Here is a 20088-nt window from a genome sequence, read left to right on the forward strand (position 1 = left end):
CCACTAATTAAAGGGATACTTTGAAAGAGTCTTTCTTTATGCACTCATGGCAACCTTTCTAGAAGGTGTCTAGTGAGAGAACTTTTCTTAATAAAATTTATGAATTTTGAGACTTTTAAAGCACTGATCATCATTCTGAGACTAAATTGACCACTCACAAAATTTACAGGTATAAAGCACAGAAGAAGTGATTGCATTGGTTCCCTGAGGTTCACTGTATAGAAACAAGCTTGGAGACCTCACATTCTTGCTTTTAGAAACTGGACTCTTGAATAATTAGTTGCAAACTCATTATATGAGTTGTTTATAATTCAAATGTAAGGGAAATTGAATTTATTTGCCTTTCTAAAACTGCTGTTAGGATCCAAAAAAATTACTGATCAGAAATTTTTGGTTCAAAGTGGAAAACTATAGTTATTGCATCTAAAATTGAAATGTGTAACTATTTACTGCCATTCACACGGATAAGAATAAACCTAAATTCAAATGAAAAGCATACTCCAGAAACAGTAGAATTTTCAACATGTCAAATATATGTCAAAAGGTCTGACCAACACCAGAGTCTGAATTTCCAGCCCTCTTTGAAGCAGCGCCAGGGTTGTCATTTCCATGCTACATACTTTCATCATTTCCCACCTACTTTAAATGGAATTTCATCATCTACAATCCATAAAAGAAATAATTCATAAGCTAGACTTCATTACAATTAACAATTTCTATTCTGTGAAAGACATACGATCCATGAAGCATGTTCCTTGGCACTGACTCAACTGAGTTGAAAACTACATCTCCACGTGGTGTAGGCATGAATGTTTATAACCGCTTCATTCATCATCCCAAGAACTGGAAGCAACCAAGATGTCTTTTAATACGTGAATGGATAAACTGTAGTACATTCATTCTGTGGACTAGTATTCACTAATAAAAAATGAGCTATAAAGCCTTGAAAAAACGAAAAAGGACCCTTTCGTATTATTATGTGAGAGAGGACAGTCTGAAAAGGGTTCTTAATGTGTGATTCCAGCTATATAACATTCAGGAAAAGGTGAAATTATAGCTCCAGTGCAGATTGCTGGGTGCCGGGAGCTGGGCAGCGGGAGGAGTAGGCGTATCAGTGACTTTTAGGGCCGTGGAACTGTTGTGTATGATGCCGTAAGGGTGCACGCGTGACATACTGTCGTTCACTGGCTCAGTCGTGCCCAGCTCCTTGCGACCCCATGGACTGCAGCACGCCAGGCCTCCCTGTCCTTCACTGTCTCCCGGAGCTTGCTCAGACTCCTGAGTCCATTGAGTCGGTAATGCCATTCAGCCATCCAATCTACACACATGATGCATACATTTCTCAAAACCCATAGAACTGTCTAACACAAAGAGTGAATACCAATATAAATTACAGACTTTCGTCAATAATAGTGTATCAGATTTGGTTCATTCATTTTAACAAATGCACCACTCTAATGCAAGACATTAATAACAAGGGAAACGACTTATTAGGGAAGGGAGAAAGGATATATTGGAACTCTCAGTAATTTCTGCTTAATTTTTCTGGACTTAAAAAATTTCTCTGAAAACAAAGTCTATTATTTTGTTTTTTTAAAAGTCTGTTTGAAAGGAAGCTGCATTCTTGTCTCTTCAGATTAATACGTGTAAATGTACAGAGCTGAAACTAACAATGCCATTTAACAGAATTCCTCTTCTTTTCTTTAACCAGCCAGAATCTTCTCGTATATGCTAGAGAAATCCAGACTCGTTTCACAGCCCCCTGGCCAGAGCAATTTTCTCATCTTCTACTTGCTGATGGACGGATTATCTGCTGAAGAGAAGTATGGACTGCACCTTAATAATTTACATGCCCATCGGTAAGTGATTATGTGTTTTCAGGTTGATTGCTCTGCCCTCAAATTGTGACTGCGTTTTAGCAGTCTTAAAGTTTCTTCTTATTTTTCAGAGAAGAAATGGTGACTTCTTTTAGGAGAATAATTGGATATACTGTTAGGTTTGAACTATCTGTGTATTACCATTTATTGAGTGTTTAGGTGAAGTTTGTTGTGTGTGTATTATCTTATATTTTTCTAGTTTTCAGATCAGAATAATGGATTAGCACATTTATAAGCATTTGTGTTCCCTTGGATATTTTGGATGTAACAGTTATGAATTCCTAATTTGGGGTTGTCTTTTGAAATAATGGGACATGGTATTTGAGCAATTATGGTGCATTAGGAACAGATGAGGTTACATAATGGCTTCAGATGAACCATGCACACAAGCTGGGGGCACTGATTTTCTGCAGGGGAGGCAGACCGTGTTTGTTAGAAGGAGGGGCCCTTGGTCACAGGATGGCCGTGCAAGGGGTGACTTTGCGATGTATACGTTTTCGCCGACCGCCTGACCCTGTGTGTCTCCCTTCATGGACGGGTCCACACTTGGAGAGGATGAGAATGAGCCAGCAAGGAGTGTAAACCCCACTCAGACGAGGAGTGGGGGAGACGGGGGGAGAGGGTGACGGGTGGGTAGGTCCAAACCCAGTGGTGAATTCCTGGCCGAGCAGCGAGGAGGGGCCGCGCTCTGATAAAGCTGTGCGTTAACTTCAAACATTCGCTGACCCCTGAGTGTTTGTTCACTGGCTGTTGCCGGATTTAAGAAGAATGATGTGCTCGTGATTTTATGAGAATTTTTGTGAGAGAAAATAAAGGATGCGTGAGGAGGAGGAGGAGGGCCTCCCGGGTGGCAATGGTGGTCAAGAACCCGCCTGCCAATGCAGGAGAGTCAAGAGACATGGGTTCGATCCCTGGGTGGGGAAGATCCCCTGGAGGAGGGCATAGCAACCCACTCCAGTATTCTTGCCTGGAGAATCCCATGGACAGAGGAGCCTGGTGGGCTACAGTCCCTGGGGTCGCAGAGAGGCAGACACGCCTGAGTGACTAAGCTCACATGCACGGCAGGGCGGAGCATGGCCAGAGAACCGGTCACGTCTGAGAGCTGAAGGCCACGCTGAGTGGACAGGGAGGTGGAGGGGTCCAGTGCCGGCACTGAGAGAGGGGCCTTTCCCAGGCCCCCTGGGGTCTCCATGGAGCTGAACCCCAGACCTGTCCAGGCAGGGACAGGACCACGTCTGTGGTCACCACGGCTGCAGAGGGTAAGGAGGTGGGGCATGCACCCAGGGGCGAGGAATGAACTGGCCTTATTCGAAGGCCCCCTTAGATTATTATTTAATTACATTATTTAATTATTTAATGACATTATTTAATGACAACTCACTCGGTTTCCTTCAAACTATTACAGCCAGCAATACAGATCCCGTTTATCATGTTGATAGAGACTTAAAGTGAAGAAGGCCTTAGCAAAATTGTTGTTCAAAGCGAAAGATGATTTGGAGATTTACTGTCCCCCAAACAAGAGAAATTCGGAAGAAAAAGAAAGCACTGGTACTGAAGAATCATAGCCCAGGCAAAAGCGATTTTAAAAACAGAGACTCTTTTGAACCCCAATACTTTGGCCACATGATCGAAGAGCTGACTCATTGGAAAAGACCCTGATTCTGGGAAAGACTGAGGGCAGGAGGAGGAGGGGACGGCAGAGGATGAGATGGCTGGATGGCATCACCAACTCAGTGGACACGAGTTTGAGTAAAGTCCAGGAGATGGTGAAGGACAGGGAAGTGTGGCATGTTACAGTCCACGGGGTCACAAAGAGTCGGACACGACTGAGGGACTGAACAACAGCCAACCTACAAGAGCGCTGGCATTTTTATTTTTTATCAAATCACCTCATTTCCTAAAGGAAGAAATCAGATCTGGAGGTATAGGGAGGTCTATACCGAAGTGAGTACAACAGCAGAAGTGAGATAACCCGGTCTTGAATCACTCTCTGTTTTTCTGCATGGGGCGTCTCAGACAGGAGGGAAAGCATCCGATTGGGGGCTCTTGGGGTGTTCTGGGCAGCCTGTGGGGAAGAAAAGTCTCAGTGGCTTGCATTCCTCATCCTTCCTACCAGCAAAGGCTCACAGCTGACGGCAGACCATTGCGTTAGGTGGTGCGTCTGCACACGTGTGCGTGCGTGCTTGTACACGCATGTGCCTGGCATTGCAGACGCAGAGCCACTGAGGAACAAAAGGCAGCCGTCTAGTCCAGCATTCAAAGATACGATTCAGCCTCTTGGGCCACGGTTTGGACCTCTCTTTTGAAGTGTGAGAGCGTGTGGGAGAAAACAAGTGTTTCTTTATTGACCTCCGTTCCAACATCCGTTTCTCTTTGCAAAAGAGCTTGGAATCACTGAGGCCATTTAGAAAGTCAAACGTCAGGGCTTGCTTTGTGAGAAGGCCCAACAGGAAAGAACTCAGCAAAATCATGAATAATTCAACTCTCTTGAACAAAGACGTTATTTTATTAAAATGAATTATAAATATCTAAGGAGTGCAAAACAACATTCCTCAGTAAAAATGTACACTGCCACTCCAGATTCATAAAACATATCCATTGGAGCGTTTGTACAATGACATTTCCACAGACAGAGTATTCTTTAATAATAAAACCAGCAGTTTTGCAAGTTATAATGCCCTATACATCCCGATATTTCTGTGATTTGTGTCCTGTGGGTCTTTTAACAGTCAGAGTTTGTGGGTTTTCTCACCTTTACAGTCCTGGTCAGGCTTGAGGAGCTTATATTTGTATTGGGGTACATCATCTTTGCTTAGTCATTACATACATTAAGTACTAGAGTTTTGTAAATTGTTTGGCTTGCTCACAATCAGTAGTATTAATAACTTATTAGCTTTCTAACCTTTCACAATTTGATGATCTTTCTGAGTTTCCTCCTAACCTTTCACAATTTGATGATCTTTCTGAGTTTCCTCCTTAAGGAATTCATAGGTAAAGGATATCACTATATTTATATAACTATATATTGTTACATAAACAATATATAAATAAATATTTTTATATATAAACAATATTATCATCACACCTACTTATCTGATTTTAAGAGATATTGATATATTATCAGGTAGAACAAATCAGCATCTACTTTACCATCTAAATGTCCCTTTGCTTATCAATGCTTATTCCATAATGCAACGTGTCTTGAGATTTTGATGATGTATGTTGAGTCTTTAAAGCAAACATTACAAACGTTTGCAAACCTGCCTCCTTAAAATGCCTCTTTTCTTTATTACTACCCACTCGTTACCTACATGAAACATATAAATAAACATGGAACAGGAATTGTAAGCTGAAGACATATCCAAGATTCATCACATGTCCTTATGTGATCAGAACTCCAAAGAGAAGAAAGGATTATTTAAGAAGTGCTATGCTACTGCAGTTAAAGCTACAGAAGTGTTTTTGTTTTGTTTTGTTTTTAACTTTGACTCTGGTTTGGAACTAAAAGTTTTCAGAGTCTCACATGAAAATTTATGGAGGTTTATTTTAGTGTTAAATGCACCTAAAAATACTCTCTTGTTTGTATAATTGGAACAGTATCTAGAACAAGCAGATAGCACTCTTGTTTATAGAATAGAAATGGAGCAGATCTAGACATCAAATCTTATTGCTTAACTGCATGAAAGCAATATTTATAACACTTTGCCTACAGTCTTCCTGGACAGACGGTTTAAACAACGACCACAGGAAAAATGCCTCTGGGTCCTGACATTTTGAGCAGCAGCAGTAAGTTGCATTATAGAAAATCACCTCTAGATGGCAAACTCTCCACAAAGTCAGACGGCCAAAATACGTCTCCATCAGTAAAGGTTTCTTTTTTTTCCCCAAACTTATTTACTTTTAATTGAAGGAAAGTTGCTTCACAATATACCTACGGCTTCCACATGAGTCAGCCATAGGTATCCGTGTCTCCCCTCCCTCCGGGACCTCCCTCCCAGCTCCCACCCCATCCCACCCCTCTAGGTGGCTACAGAGCCCGGGGTTGAGTCGCACAGCAGATGCCCGCCGGCTGTCTACGCTACACGTGCGGCTGTGCGTGCTTCCACGTGACTCTCCATTCGTCCCGCCTCTCCCTCCCCCGCTGTGCGCACGAGTCTCTTCTCTGAGTCTGCGTCTCTACTGTTGTCCTGTAAATACGTTGGTCAGTACCACGTTTCTAGATTCCATACGTATGCATTAATATATGATATTTGTTTTTCTCTTTATTTCACTCTGTATAGTAGAGCCTAGGATCATCCACCTCAGCAGAATGGCTCAAATATGTTCCTTTTTATGGCTGAGTAACATTCTATTGTATATACGTGCCACCGTTTCTTTATCCATTCATCCGTTGATGGACGTCTAGGTTGCTTCCATGCCTGAGCGTTTCTAAGTTGCGCTGCAGTGAGCGCTGGGGTACATGTGTGTTCTTTAATTTTGTTTTCCTCAGGGTATACGCCAAGTAGTGGGGTCGCTAGGTCCTCTGGTAGTTCTACTCCCAGTTTTTTGAGGAATCTCCACAGTGGCTGTATCATTTTCCCTTCCCACCAACAATGCAAGAGGGTTCCCATTTCTTCACACCCTCTCCAGCATTCATTGTTTGTGGGGTCTTTTGATGATGGCCATTCTGACTGGTGTGAGGAGATATTTCATTGTAGTTTTGATTTGCCTTTCTCTAATAACGAGCGATGTTGAGCATCTTTTCATGTGTTTATTAGCCATCTGTATGTCTTCTTTGGAGAAATGTCTGTTCAGGTCTCTTGGCCACTTTTTGATTGGGTTGTTTGTTTTTCGGTTCCTGAGTTGTGTAAGCTGCTTGCATATTTTGGAAAGGGATCCTTGGTCAGTCTCCTTTGTCCAGGCTGTACGGTCGTGTTCCTTCTTCCGTTTGGCTTCTGTCCTTGATGGTACGGTTGAGCCAGTGTTTCGTGTAGGCTTCGTGTTGGGAGTGATCTCTGTTTGCATTCTGGTGGGGGAAGTGAGTTTTGGGGGTTTTTTCCTCTCTGATGGGTAGGGCTGTGTGAGGCCTTATGTTTTGGGTGTCCCTGGTAATCCTGCCTGCCACTGGTTGGGTTTGGGCCCTGGTCTTGCTTGTTGTTCAGGCGCAGCATCTTGCCCTGAGTGCTGGCAGCCGCTGGGTCATGGCAGCTCGTGTACACAGGGAGGCCTTTGCCAAGTCCTCACCAATCAATGCTCCCTGGGCTGGGAGTTCCTGGCAGTCTAGGGTCTGGGACGTACTGCTCCCACTCCAGAGGCTCCGGCCCCGTCTCTGGCCAGGGGACCGAGACTCCACAAGTCGTTTGTTTTGCCATTAAAGGGGATTAAAACAAACATACCGAGGCACTAGTGGTGAAGAACTCGCCTGCCAGTGCAGCAGATATAAAAGACGTGGGCTCGATTGCTGGGTCGGGAAGATCCCCTGGAGTCGGAAGTGGAAACCCTCTCCTGTATTCTTCCTTGGAGAATCCCATGGACACAGGAGCCTGGCGGGCTACAGTCCGTGGGGTTGCAAAGAGTCAGACACGGCTGAACTGACTTAACACAGAAACAAGAAATAAAAGATAAACCCCAGACAAATGGCGAGTACAAAATCAAGCAAATAATAACAAAAATAATGGAACATGCACACACCCATACAAAACCAATACAGTCCAAAGGAAATAAAGTACAAGAGACTAACCCAGTGAGCAAAGGAAACCAAAAATGATATTGACCAATTAAAAAAAGCTATCTAAAGCACAAACCAGAAAAGAAAATCAAAGCAAGGTGCCAACTGGGGAAGAAAGCAGAGAAGACAAAATAAACTAACAAACATGATGAAAAAAAAAGAAAAATAGGAAAAGAAAGGGAGAATAGAAAAGCAAAGTTAAATAGAGTATATAAAAAAGGTTTATATGCATTAAAGAATATCTACAGCAGGAAAAAAGCAATAAGAAAACAAACAAAAAATAGTTTAAAAATAAATTTTGAAAAATTCGAATTAAAAAAAAAACCCCACAGAATTGCAAAAGTCCAACAGAGAGGCAAAAATATATAAAGGAAATAAAAAGTGGGATTAAAAAAAAAGTCGTAAATAGAGTTATTAGTGTTAACAAAACCAACAACCACAGCAACAGAGGAAAAAAAAGAAAAAGAAGAATAAAATTATCTAGAACCAAATAGAACAAGTCAAAATGAAGAAGAAGAAGAAACGTCTTTCTCAGCTCTCAGCTGCCTACATCCTTCCCCTCGCTGTGAGTCAGGGTCCACCTTCAGCTCCTAGGATACCCTCCAACTCCGCGGGGGTCTCTGGACCTGCTGTGGGGCAGCCCGGACTCTCATCTAGTCCTGCTGCTATGTGTTCTTGCCTCCGATGTCCTTGGCTGCCAGAGCTACTGAGTTTTCTTTTGCGGGAACTCTCATTGTCCTTTTATATATTCAACAGGCACAGAGTCTGCCTCGTTGATCGTGTGGATTTAATCTGCAGCTTGTACAGCTGGTGGGAAGGTTTCCTGGCCTCTTCCTTAGCCACACTGCCCCTGGTTTTCAGTTGGTTTTCGGGTGTGCTTTTACGTCCACTGCTGCCTGTGTGTTGTCATCCACTGGAGTTCCCTCCTGAGGCGGCCCTGGAGGACCTGGGTCTGCCCTAGTGGGGACTGAGCATGGAGGGGGCGCTGCTTGGATCCCCTGCTTGGATCCAAGCTTGGAGATCCCCTGCTTGGATCGCGGGGACCCTGGCAGCACCCGGCACCCAGCGGAGCTGGCGGCTAGGGAAGAGGGAGGGTTGGGGCTCTTAGGGTTCTTCCGAGCCTCTGGCAGCTCTGCCCCAGTGGGGACTGAGCGTGGAGGGGGCACACCTGCTTGGATTGCGGGGACCCTGGCGGCGCCGAGTGTACAGGGATGCCAGCTGCCTCGGTCGCGGGAGCTGTGACCCTACTGGAGCCGCTTTCCAGCCTCTGGCCGCTGGTGTTCAAATGATCCTTTTTGGCTACTCCTGCTCTGTGGCTCTGCGTGTTCAAGGCACTTAAACGTCCCACCTGGCTGGGACCTTCTCTGTCACTCAGTGCATCAAGCACGTAAAGGCCACCTTCCTCCGGGGTCCTTCTCGATTCTTCAGCTGCCAGCAGTGGTCGGAGAGGCCCCAGGGACGGCTCCACCCGCCGCGTGGGACTCAGCAGTGTCGCCTTGTGGCTGCCCGTTCCCCCGAGGTGTTCCCACCGCAGAGCCCTCCCTCACGTCTCCCCAGGCCCTCTCCCTGCAGTCAAAGCAGACCTTGCCCTGGGATTAAGCTCTGATCCGATCCCCCCGGCCCAGCACCCAGCCGCTGTGCTTTTTAGGGTTCTTGCGTCCCTGTCTGGGGTACACAGAGCAGCAGCAGGGACTGTCCGCATGGTTCTCAGTCCTTTCAGCCTCAGCTGGTCACGGATGCGCTGCTGCGCTCTCCAGGAGCCTCCGATGCCAGCCCTCTGTCCTGAACAGTCTCGCTGATGGGGGATTGGACCCCTGCTTCGGTCCCCCCTGCCCCACCTGCTGTCTCGGGTGCAGGCCTGGTCCTGCTCAGTCTCCTCCTTCTCCCTCCTTCCTGCACCCTCCCGGGTTTTGCGTGGATCTGTACATTCCTCTCTGGTGCCCGGGGACGCTTGCCAGCTCTCAGCTGCTGCCCTGTGAGATCCTCCACATCCGAGGGTGTGTTCCCGAGGAATCTGCGAGGTGAGCCGCACTCCAGCCCACCCACCCCGCCCCCATCCTGTCTCCAAAGGTCTCTTTTATTGACGGTTCTTCCTATGATTCCCTGTTCCTTTTTCTTGGCTGTTTGTTTCTCAGATTTTATTTCAAAACATTTTAAGTGATACCAACACTGCATCTGGAAAGCAAATACAGTGTCTGTTCCTGGGAATTGAGATTTAAAGAAAGTCAGAAGTAATCATCAATTGCTTATCTTCAGCCTGCTTTACACAGCTCTTACGGGTTTAGTCCCAGAACAGCTGGGCTCGGAAATCTAGAGAAGTCATTCCTCACCTCCCTTCATGTTGATTAATGATGGAAATGACTGGGGTGTGGCCTCAGAGCATTCTCTGCAAAGGTCAGGTTTGAATTATAAACCGAGAGCAAGCGATCCTTTGATTCAGTGTGTGTGACCTGCTTCTAACCTTGCGTGTTAGTGAAGGGAAACTCTGACTCACCGAGCAGTTGAACTTGAGAGGGCTGCCCCAGTACACCTGTCACCGTAGGTGAGGCAGCTCTGAACTCTCAGTGAACATGCATTTTTTTTCTTGCTAAGGGTTTATTATGCGTGTTGAACTTAACCTGAGAAAGACGCACACAATTTTAAGAAGTTAAGAATAAATTTAAATTTCTTTGAGGATGATTTTTAACGATGCTGTGATATAATCCACAGTTTACTCGATACACATTTTATGCACTCAAAGCTTAAAGATGGTCCTGAGACAAAGGTTTGAGGCAGGAGGTATTACATTCTGTTTCTGACTGATTCTGTTATTAATTAAATGATGATCACAACTGTAATACTGCAACTTACGGAGCACTTACCACAGTTGGGGTCCTCTCCTGGGTCTCCCTTGTCATGTTGAACCCCCACCTGTTACAGGGCAGAGAGTGCAGGACCGCACCCTCACCGGACGGTCCAGGCCGTGAGGATGGAAAGGTTGGCCAGGAGCCGAGTCTGCCTCTTGGTCTTAAACCTGTGTTGTCTCTGCAGCAACGTTGCCTGTAAAATATCACCTCCTGCGTTTGCACCTTTGCATCCAGGAGATTTCAAAGAAGATGAGAAGGAAAGTGCAGGGTCAAGTGTGTATGCGCGTTTTTATTAATATTTACAGTCAGGTAAGCACAACTAACTCAGGGCATTTCTGGAGTCTCTCCCCCTCTAACTACCAGAAAAAGCAATCCTGGCCCATTTCTTTATCCAGGAGCATAAGAAAATGTTTGAAGTGCATTGATCACCTTAGCTGAAGGTCCTGTTCAAAGTACAAGGAAGTTTGGATCACTTCAGTGGGTGGGCTGGTACATTTCACTTGCGAAAAAGGCCAATAGGAAGAAGTCAGGGTCCATGGCTTTTTTACTGCCATCTGTGAGCGATGTCTACCCGACAGTGGAGAGGAGAGAGGAAGGAGCACGCAGACGTCAGTTACTTGCTCTGCCCCTTGGGCTCATCCGCGCTGTCCACACGCACACCCCCACCATCTCCCAGATTTCCTTTGCAGTTCACAGAGGGACAGAATTGACAGGGCTTACTGGAAAATAGATGGGGAAACAGTGGACACAGTGGCTGACTTTATTTTTTCTGGGCTCCAAAATCACTGCAGATGGTGATTGCAGCCATGAAATTAAAAGACGCTTGCCCCTGGGAAGGAAAATTATGACCAACCTAGACAGCATATTAAAAAGCAGAGACATTACTTTGCCAACAAAGGTCCATCTAGTCAAGGCTATGGTTTTTCCAGCAGTCATGTATGGATGTGAGAGTTGGACAATAAAGAAAGCTGAGTGCTGAAGAATTGATGCTTTTGAACTGTGGTGTTGGAGAAGACTCTTGAGAGCCCCTTGGACTGCGAGGAGATACAACCAGTCCATCCTAAAGGAGATCAGTCCTGAATATTCATTGGAAGGACTGATGCTAAAGCTGAAACTCCAATACTTTGGCCACCTGATGCGAAGAGCTGACTCATTGGAAAAGACCCTGATGCTGGGAAAGACTGAGGGCAGGAGGAGAAGGGGACGACAGAGGATGAGATGGTTGGATGGCATCACCGACTTGATGGACATGGGTTTGGGTGGACTCTGGGAGTTGGTGATGGACAGGGAGGCCTGGCGTGCTGCGGTCCATGGGGTTGCAAAGAGTCAGGCACGACTGAGCTACTGAACTGAAATGAACCAGTGGATAAGATGCTGTTCCTCATCCTATCGAGGCAGTTGATAGCTTACGGTCAACAATGTCAGATTTGTGATCTCCAAAGAAGAAGATTTAGCTTTAGGACCAGGGACCAGGCTTGATCACTCAAGAGCTTTGGTGTAGCAGAGTTTTATGAAAGTTGGAAAATGGAGAGAAAAGCTTCTGACATAGACATCAGAAGGGGGATGCAGAACACCCCCCCCCCACCCCAGCTAGTTTTATCAGGACCTTATACACTTTTTTCAGACCCACTCCCACAACATACATCTTAAAGGAACAAGATTAGAACGAATAATAGAAAGATCTTACCAGACCCACTCCCATAATATACATTTTAAGATGACAGGATTAGTCAGAAGGTTCTTGTTAAGGAGACACATGTCCTGGAGCCAGATACATGGTTATATTGACTAAGAAAAGCAACGTAGAAAAGAATGTTTGTCTTTTTCTCCTTGAGAGCCCCAGACCCCTTTCTCCTCCTCGGGAACCCTGGACTTCTTATCAGCCTACCTAGGAATTGACTCTCACACAGTCACATCATGGAATCAGTCAACACGAGCAGCTGTGAGCAGAGGCTCCTCAGAAGCCTGTGATGTCAAGTCCTGCACCTGCTGGCGTGTGGAGGGACTTGCCCTCCATGACAGGTGACTCTCTTTTGCATGTCCCCGATATGCGTTGGCAAACATGCACGGTCTGCTAAGAGCAGTATGCTTGGCTGAAAGGACACAGTTTAAGGCCGCCTCTCGAGAAATAACAACCCAGTCCAGTCTTCCTGCCTGGAGAATCCCATGGATGGAGGAGCCTGGTGGGCTACAATCCGTGGAGTCGCAAAGAGTCAGACAAGACTGAGCCACTTCACTCAACTGCTGGGCAGTTGGGGAAAATCAGGCAACCTCTGTGTGCTTGTGGGTGAAGCAGGGCTGACCTGCAGGTACTGCTGTGACTGAGGACGGTGTGGGCTGCCTCAGGAGCCCTCTGGAGAAGGTCCCAGAACGCGCTGTAGAAGGACCAGCAAAACTGTCACCATGATTATGGGGGCTCTCTCCCATCCAAGTCCCTGAGACCCCCCAAATTGGTAATTGTTCTGAAGCAGATGAGGGGTTTGCATCAGAGCCCCAGCGCTCAGAGGAGCTCTGGGTGTGGGCTGCCCTCCCTCCGAGCTCTGACTCTGCCTCCACGTGGCTGCTCCCCCGGACCTTCCCCGGTGTCTGCTGTGCCAGTCGGGCTCTGAGTCTCCGGTCCCCTTGATGAATGACTTGTTTCGGTGATCCACGCGTAATTGGATCTTTTGATGGAAGTCCATGCAGCCTTCCTGAAGAAGTGAAGGATGGAAAGGGGGACCAGGGGCCCCTCGGCGGCAGCAGGGGCTGGGAAATCGGGGGTCTCCCATCAGCCCACGGAGCCCACCTCTGCGGAGAGCATCGCGTTGCTGAGACTGAGATACTGGGGAAAGCGCAGCCCTGGGCAGAACCTGCGCACTCATGGAGACCTTCCTGTTCACGTTTTCCCTGCACCAGAAAATCCATCCGTGTGCCCCAGATTCTTTGCCTTTCTGTACCAGCTATAGTAGGGGGAAAAGAAAAAACGAACATAGATTTTTAAATCCAAAAAAACTGCACTTACTTCTCAGAGAGTTCAATGACCCCAATGAGATTTTGGAATGCATGCTTCTTTCTCCATCACCTGTCTCCCCAAGTGGGTTCTGTCAGTTCACACCACTTGTGCGTTGTGTCTATCATGGGGTGAGTCTGGAGACTGATAACACGATGTGGATATTTGTGCAGAATCCTAGAGTGAAACATTTGCGTGCATGCGCACGCACAGATCTAAAATGACATTCCAGGCGGTGGTAAGAAGGACCACTTTTCAGCAAAGGCTGTTTGTTCTTGCGAATCCACAGTGGAGTCTAAAAGCACGTGGGAGGCATAGTTAAAATCAGAATAACCAACATTTGCTCATGCTAAGAACTTGATGTGTATCATCTCACTCTATCCACAGCCCAGCCTGACAGGAGGTTGAGTGAGTAACACCCGAAGTCACATCCTAGGAATGCAGGAGCCTGTCTTAAACACCTCACGTCTTTGCCTCTCAAACCCTAATCTCTAGAAACACATGAGAGATTCTGTGGAAACACTTGAAAAGAAGCCACAAAAGACCAGAGCACCCAGAGGAAGGCTGTCCAACACCCGAGGCGGGGAGGCCGGGGTCCCCACAGGCAGGGATCCCAGCTGCTCCTCCGTCCTGGTGCCCGCCAGCCCCTGGCATGGTGCTAGCTGACCAAAGGGTGCAGTGAAGTGTGGTTCAGACTGATGTGTGCTTCCCTGGTGGCCTAGCCGGTAAAGAATCTGCCTGCAATGCAGGAGACCCCAGTTCAATTCCTGGATCAGGAAGATCTCCTGGAGAAGGGAAAGGCTACCCACCCCAGTATTCTGGCCTAGAGAATTCCATGGACTGTGTAGTCCATGGGGTCACAAAGAGTAGAACACGACTGAGCGAGTTTCACTTCATTTCAGACTGGTGTGAATTCGGACACAGGGAAGAGTGAGGAGTTGCAGGAAATGGTGGTCAAGTGCAACTCAATGAACTTTGCTAAGAGTCTCTGACTCTGGTAGCACCATTGCACAGGACGGGGCTGCTGACTGCTGAGAGCTGGTGGGGGTACTCTGGATTAGGTGACTCAGGGCTGTGGGGTTTCCTTCCCAGTGAGGATGGAAAGGGAAAGAGAAGCTTGGTCTCTGGCCTGCTGGGCCCTGCCTCACCGACCCCTCTCCACGGGTCCACCAGCCTACCACACGCCCTTCCCAAACTCCTTTACAACTGTTCTTTGCTCAGTCCTTTACATGTAGCACGAAGCTTCTCTGGTGGCTCAGACGATGAAGCGTCTGCCTGCAATGTGGGAGACCTGGGTTCAACCCCTGGAGCGGGAAGATCCCTTGGAGAAGGGAATGGCAACCCACCTCAGTACTCCTGCCTGAAAAATCCCATGGACGGAGGAGCCTGGTAGGCTGCAGTCCATGGGATCGCAAAGGGTCAGACATGACTGAGCGACTTCTCTCCAAGGCATCCTTATCTTATATGTGTTGGCCAAAATGTTCGTTAATTCAAAACATCTTATGGAAAAACCTGAGTGAACTTTTCGGTCAACCCAATATGTTAGCATCCAAGAAACATGAATTTCTAGGTGAGTGAGTGCCACATCACAGCTCAAATATAAAGCAGGAGAAATCAGCTTTATTTGTAATATATATAATAATATGTGGACTTCCTAGGTGGCTCAGTGGTAAAGAACCCTCCTGCCAATGCAGGAGACATGGGTTTGATCCCTGGGTAGGTAAAAGGGATGTATGTGGGCAGGCTGCGTAGGTTATGTGAAGGACCACATAAATCAGTTCTGTAAAGTGAAAATTCATAGAAAAGGAATTAGCCTAAAGCTATATTTACTTTTGAACTGAAATAACCTAAAGTAAAATCACAAGCTGAGATGCAGCGGGTAAGCAGATGAAAGCTTATAGCCAAGTCTGCACTTTTTGTGTAAATGCTGTGTTTCAGGGCTCTGTGGTGTACTTATTAAAAAATTGAGCACATCGTAGGCCACAGAGTAAAGTTTAATAAATCCCCCAATTCAGAAATTGTACAGGGTCTGTTCTCTGTCTACAGAGTGATAAAGTTAGAAACCAAACGTGGAAGTAAAAGCAAGCAAACAAAAGGCCACTAGAAAACCAAATATTGATCCCTGGTGGCAGAGACAAAGGATATAGGATCATGAGGGTGTGACACTGAAGAAACAAAAATCCATTGACATTGACTCTGAAAAATGAGATGAAAACCAGAAGGATCCTGGACAAGTTCCATCCCCGAAAGAAGGCACGCCCAGGAAGTTCCAAAGCTTGTACTTTCAAAGCTTCAAAGAACAGAAAATTGTTTAAAGCATCACAGAAATGACCGATTGCAGACTATTCTTTGTTCCCTTTTCAGAAGGCAGCTTATGCAGAAAGGAAACCCCAGAGTTCCAGTGGTCCCGTGAAAGATGTATATTCTCACAAGTAATCAAGGAAATGCAAACTGAAAAGATAATTGGGTGCCATTTCACAGTGAAAATATTTGCACCAGTAAAACGAACCAGATAACAGGACGGGCTCCACACTGACACACCCCCGACGAGAGTTTAGATCCGGACGGCTGCTCTGGGGAGCGGTGTTTGTTCAGGTTGGCCTCGGGTGTAACCAAGGCAGGTGGGTGTTACCCACAGGATGCTCTGGGCAGCACGTGGGCACGTCTTTGGCTCTGGCCCCTTGGGGAGGGCTGCCACTGGCAGCTCGTGAGCAGAGGCAGTGGGACGGCAGAGCCCCCTGCCCGCCACGGGATGGCCCACAGCCACGAGTCATCAGACCCCAGCACTCAGTCGTCCTGGTGGAGAAGCACTGCCTAGGGAGCCCCACACACATGCGTAAAAATCATGGACATGGACATAAAACGCACTGTTCAAAGAGGCAGATATGTAAGTAGGAAAGAAATGACTTTATTTCAGGAAATAAAATAATCAGGTTGTGGTTGTGGTGGAGGATTTTTAAAACGGTGTCAAGTGGGCCTTAGAAAGCATCACTACGAACAAAGCTAGTGGAGGTGATGGAATTCCAGTGGAGCTATTCCAAATCCTGAAAGATGATGCTGTGAAAGTGCTGCACTCAATATGCCAGCAAATTTGGAAAACTCAGCAGTGGCCACAGGACTGGAAAAGGTCAGTTTTCATTCCAATCCCAAAGAAAGGCAATGCCAAAGAATGCTCAAACTACCGCACAATTGCACTCATCTCATACGCTAGTAAAGTAATGCTCAAAATTCTCCAAGCCAGGCTTCAGCAATATGTGAACCGTGAACTTCCTGATGTTCAAGCTGGTTTTAGAAAAGGCAGAGGAACCAGAGATCAAATTGCCAACATCTGCTGGATCAAAGAAAAAGCGAGTGTTCCAGAAAAACATCTATTTCTGCTTTATTGACTATGCCAAAGCCTTTGACTGTGTGGATCACAATAAACTGTGGAAAGTTCTTCAAGAGATGGGAATACCAGAACACCTGACCTGCCTCTTGAGAAATTTGTATGCAGGTCAGGAAGCAACAGTTAGAACTGGACATGGAACAACAGACTGGTTCCAAATAGGAAAAGGAGTACGTCAAGGCTGTATATTGTCACCCTGTTTATTTAACTTATATGCAGAGTACATCATGAGAAACGCTGGGCTGGAAGAAGCACAAGCTGGAATCAAGATTGCCGGGAGAAATATCAATAACCTCAGATATGCAGATGACACCACCCTTATGGCAGAAAGTGAAGAGGAACTCAAAAGCCTCTTGATGAAAGTGAAAGTGGAGAGTGAAAAAGTTGGCTTAAAGCTCAACATTCAGAAAACGAAGATCATGGCATCCGGTCCCATCACTTCATGGGAAATAGATGGGGAAATAGTGTAAACAGTGTCAGACTTTATTTTTCTGGGCTCCAAAATCACTACAGATGGTGACTTCAGCCATGAAATTAAAAGACGCTTACTCCTTCGAAGGAAAGTTATGACCCACCTAGATAGCATATTCAAAAGCAGAGACACTACTTTGCCAACAAAGGTTCGTCTAGTCAGGGCTATGGTTTTTCCTGTGGTCATGTATGGATGTGAGAGTTGGACTGTGAAGAAGGCTGAGCGCCGAAGAATTGATGCTTTTGAACTGTGGTGTTGGAGAAGACTCTTGAGAGTCCCTTGGACTGCAAGGAGATCCAACCAGCCCATTCTAAAGGAGATCAGCCCTGGGATTTCTTTGGAAGGAATGATGCTAAAGCTGAAACTCCAATACTTTGGCCACCTCATGTGAAGAGTTGACTCATTGGAAAACACTCTGATGCTGGGAGGGATTGGGGGCAGGAGGAGAAGGGGACGACAGAAGATGAGATGGCTGGATGGCATCACTGAGTCGATGGACGTGAGTCTCAGTGAACTCCGGAAGTTGGTGATGGACAGGGAGGCCTGGCGTGCTGAGATTCATGGGGTTGCAAAGAGTTGGACACGACTGAGCGACTGAACTGAACTGAACTGAATTTCCACTAATAATACATTTCAGTAGGGTTTTGAGTTACAAAACAAACATATGCAAAAATGAAAAGGTCATATATGTACCACCCGTAACCACTTAGGTAACACAGACAACCAGAGGTTGTTCTTTTAACAGTACTGCTGAAGTATAAAGTGTCTGTGAATAAGAATGACCTAGTATATAAAATGCAGACCTGAGAACAGAGACTTGTGACTCATAGGGCTCCAACTGTGAACACACCCACACACATACATTCTTAAACCCACTCACACGTGTACACACTCCTCCTCGTCTGAGCAGATCTGAGCATCTCTGTTTTTACCTGTCTTATGTACTGAAATCCCTTAAGATTCATATTCAAAGTTTTCATGATGGAAAAGAAATTCTGAAATCATTGCTCTGCAGCATTCTGCTCTGCCTAAGAGTCACGTGCACACATCTCCACCTAGCCCTGACCAAGCTGTTCTCCCAGTTCCCACCAATTCTGTCCTCCAGTGGCAAGATTCTGGTAGAGTGGGTTCTGTGGATGAATACGTGAAGGAGTGCATGAACCAGTGTCTGAATGAATGAATGGGTGGGTGAATGAATGAAGGAGTGAGTGAGTGAATGAATGAGTGGATGAATCAAAGCCGTCACGCTCTTCCTTCTTGACAGAAAACACCCTCATTCTAAAAGTTCATCTCAAGTACCTCCACCCTTTGACGCTTTGCCTGACTCCTTCCAAGGTCCTTCATGGTGACAAGGACCACGTGTAGTCTCTCGTTGCTAAACTCCAGTATGTCCTGGTTCATCTCTGCCGTGGAGCTCATCACGGGGTTGTATATATTGTGTGACTGCGTCGCTGTCTTTGCCGAAGAAGCAAGCATTCTAAGACTTGGGAGCCTGACTTAAGCAGCTTAATGCCTCCGGGGCCTGGCAATATCGTCAGTGCAAAATAGGTGTGATACCAAACGGATGAAAAAACAAACATTGTTATGTGTGTGTATGCTGGTGTGTATGGAGATTTCTAATTTTATACCACTGATTCTAGATATGAGTTTCGTTTTATTTATTCTGCTTGAGACTTTGATTTGCAAATCATCAGAGGCATATATTTTCCCAAGTTTGAAAAATTCTTGGCCAGCATCTCTGTGAATGACCCCCCTCTCTCTGGTACTCCTGTTAGATCCATGCTGTTCTTTCTCATTTTCTCTCTCTTCCCCTGACTTTTATGTTTTCCATCTCTGTATCGCTCTGTGCTTCATTCTAGTAACTTCTGCAGTGCTTTCTCATGGTTTACGTGTTCCTTTGGAGCTGTTATTAATTGGATGTTTAACGCATACCGTGCATTTTAACTTCAATGACTTTTCCCCCATTTCTAAGAGTTGTACTTTGCTCTCTCAAATCTGCGTTGTCTTGAATGCTGCTTCTTGTTCTTTTCTCATATTTCCAGTTCTTTTATTTGTTTTCCACATGCTTGTTTTACTGTCTGTAACCAGTCACTGTGTTATCTGAAGCTCTCAAGCTTGTAGTATTGCTGTTTATTTCGTCTGCTGATAGCCGCTCAGGGAAGCTTATGTCTCCTGGTGTTTGTCCTTTGGGGTGTGACTCGGTGTGACTTGGTGTCCCTTGGTGGCCAGGCTGGGAGAGTCCCGGGTCAAGGGTTAACTCCCTAGAGCAGCGGTCCCCAGCCTCCAGGATCTAATGCCAGCTGCTCTGAGGTGGAGCCGATGTAATAATAACGGAAATAAAGCTCACAGTAAATGTGAAGAATCGGACATGACTGAGCTACTGAACCGAATGAACTGAATAAATGTAATGAGCTTGAGTCATCCCCAATCGCCACCCCACCCCACCCCCAGCCAATCTGTAGGAGAAAGAGTGTTGCAGGAAAGCAGGTCTTTCCCAGATGGCAAAACCTTGTGGACCACTGCAGGCTAGAGAGTGTCTCTGGCTTTGGCCAATGCTCAGGGCCTTTTAAGACCCAGGACCATTCTAATGCTAATTCTTTAGTTAAAATGTCCTAAGGGCACCTGTAGCCTGCATGTAAACGCCTGAAACCAAGAAGGGTCTGGCTGTGGTTGTGACTTCTGTAGAGTGCCCTTTGCCCTCCCAGAATCCACCCAGATGTGTTTCCGTGTTGCTTGTCTGTGTCTATGGACGAGTTTTGTTTTTATGGTGTTTCTTCCATTGAGGTAGAAGCCGTTGGGTTGTCTGGCTTTG

General features: G+C 46.2%; 1 protein-coding gene across 1 annotated transcript in view; it reads left to right on the forward strand.

Moving 5' to 3' along the window:
• The window catches only part of MYO16 (myosin XVI), a 518261-nt gene that overhangs the window by 275932 nt on the left and 222241 nt on the right, over positions 1 to 20088 (forward strand). The window contains exon 16 of the mRNA XM_055543007.1: positions 1712 to 1859. Within this exon, the coding sequence (XP_055398982.1) occupies positions 1712 to 1859 (148 nt within the window). The remainder of the gene's footprint in view (positions 1 to 1711; positions 1860 to 20088) is intronic.

The sequence above is a fragment of the Bubalus kerabau genome, chromosome 12, assembly GCF_029407905.1.
Source record: "Bubalus kerabau isolate K-KA32 ecotype Philippines breed swamp buffalo chromosome 12, PCC_UOA_SB_1v2, whole genome shotgun sequence".
In the NCBI taxonomy this organism is placed as follows: Eukaryota; Metazoa; Chordata; class Mammalia; order Artiodactyla; family Bovidae; genus Bubalus; species Bubalus kerabau.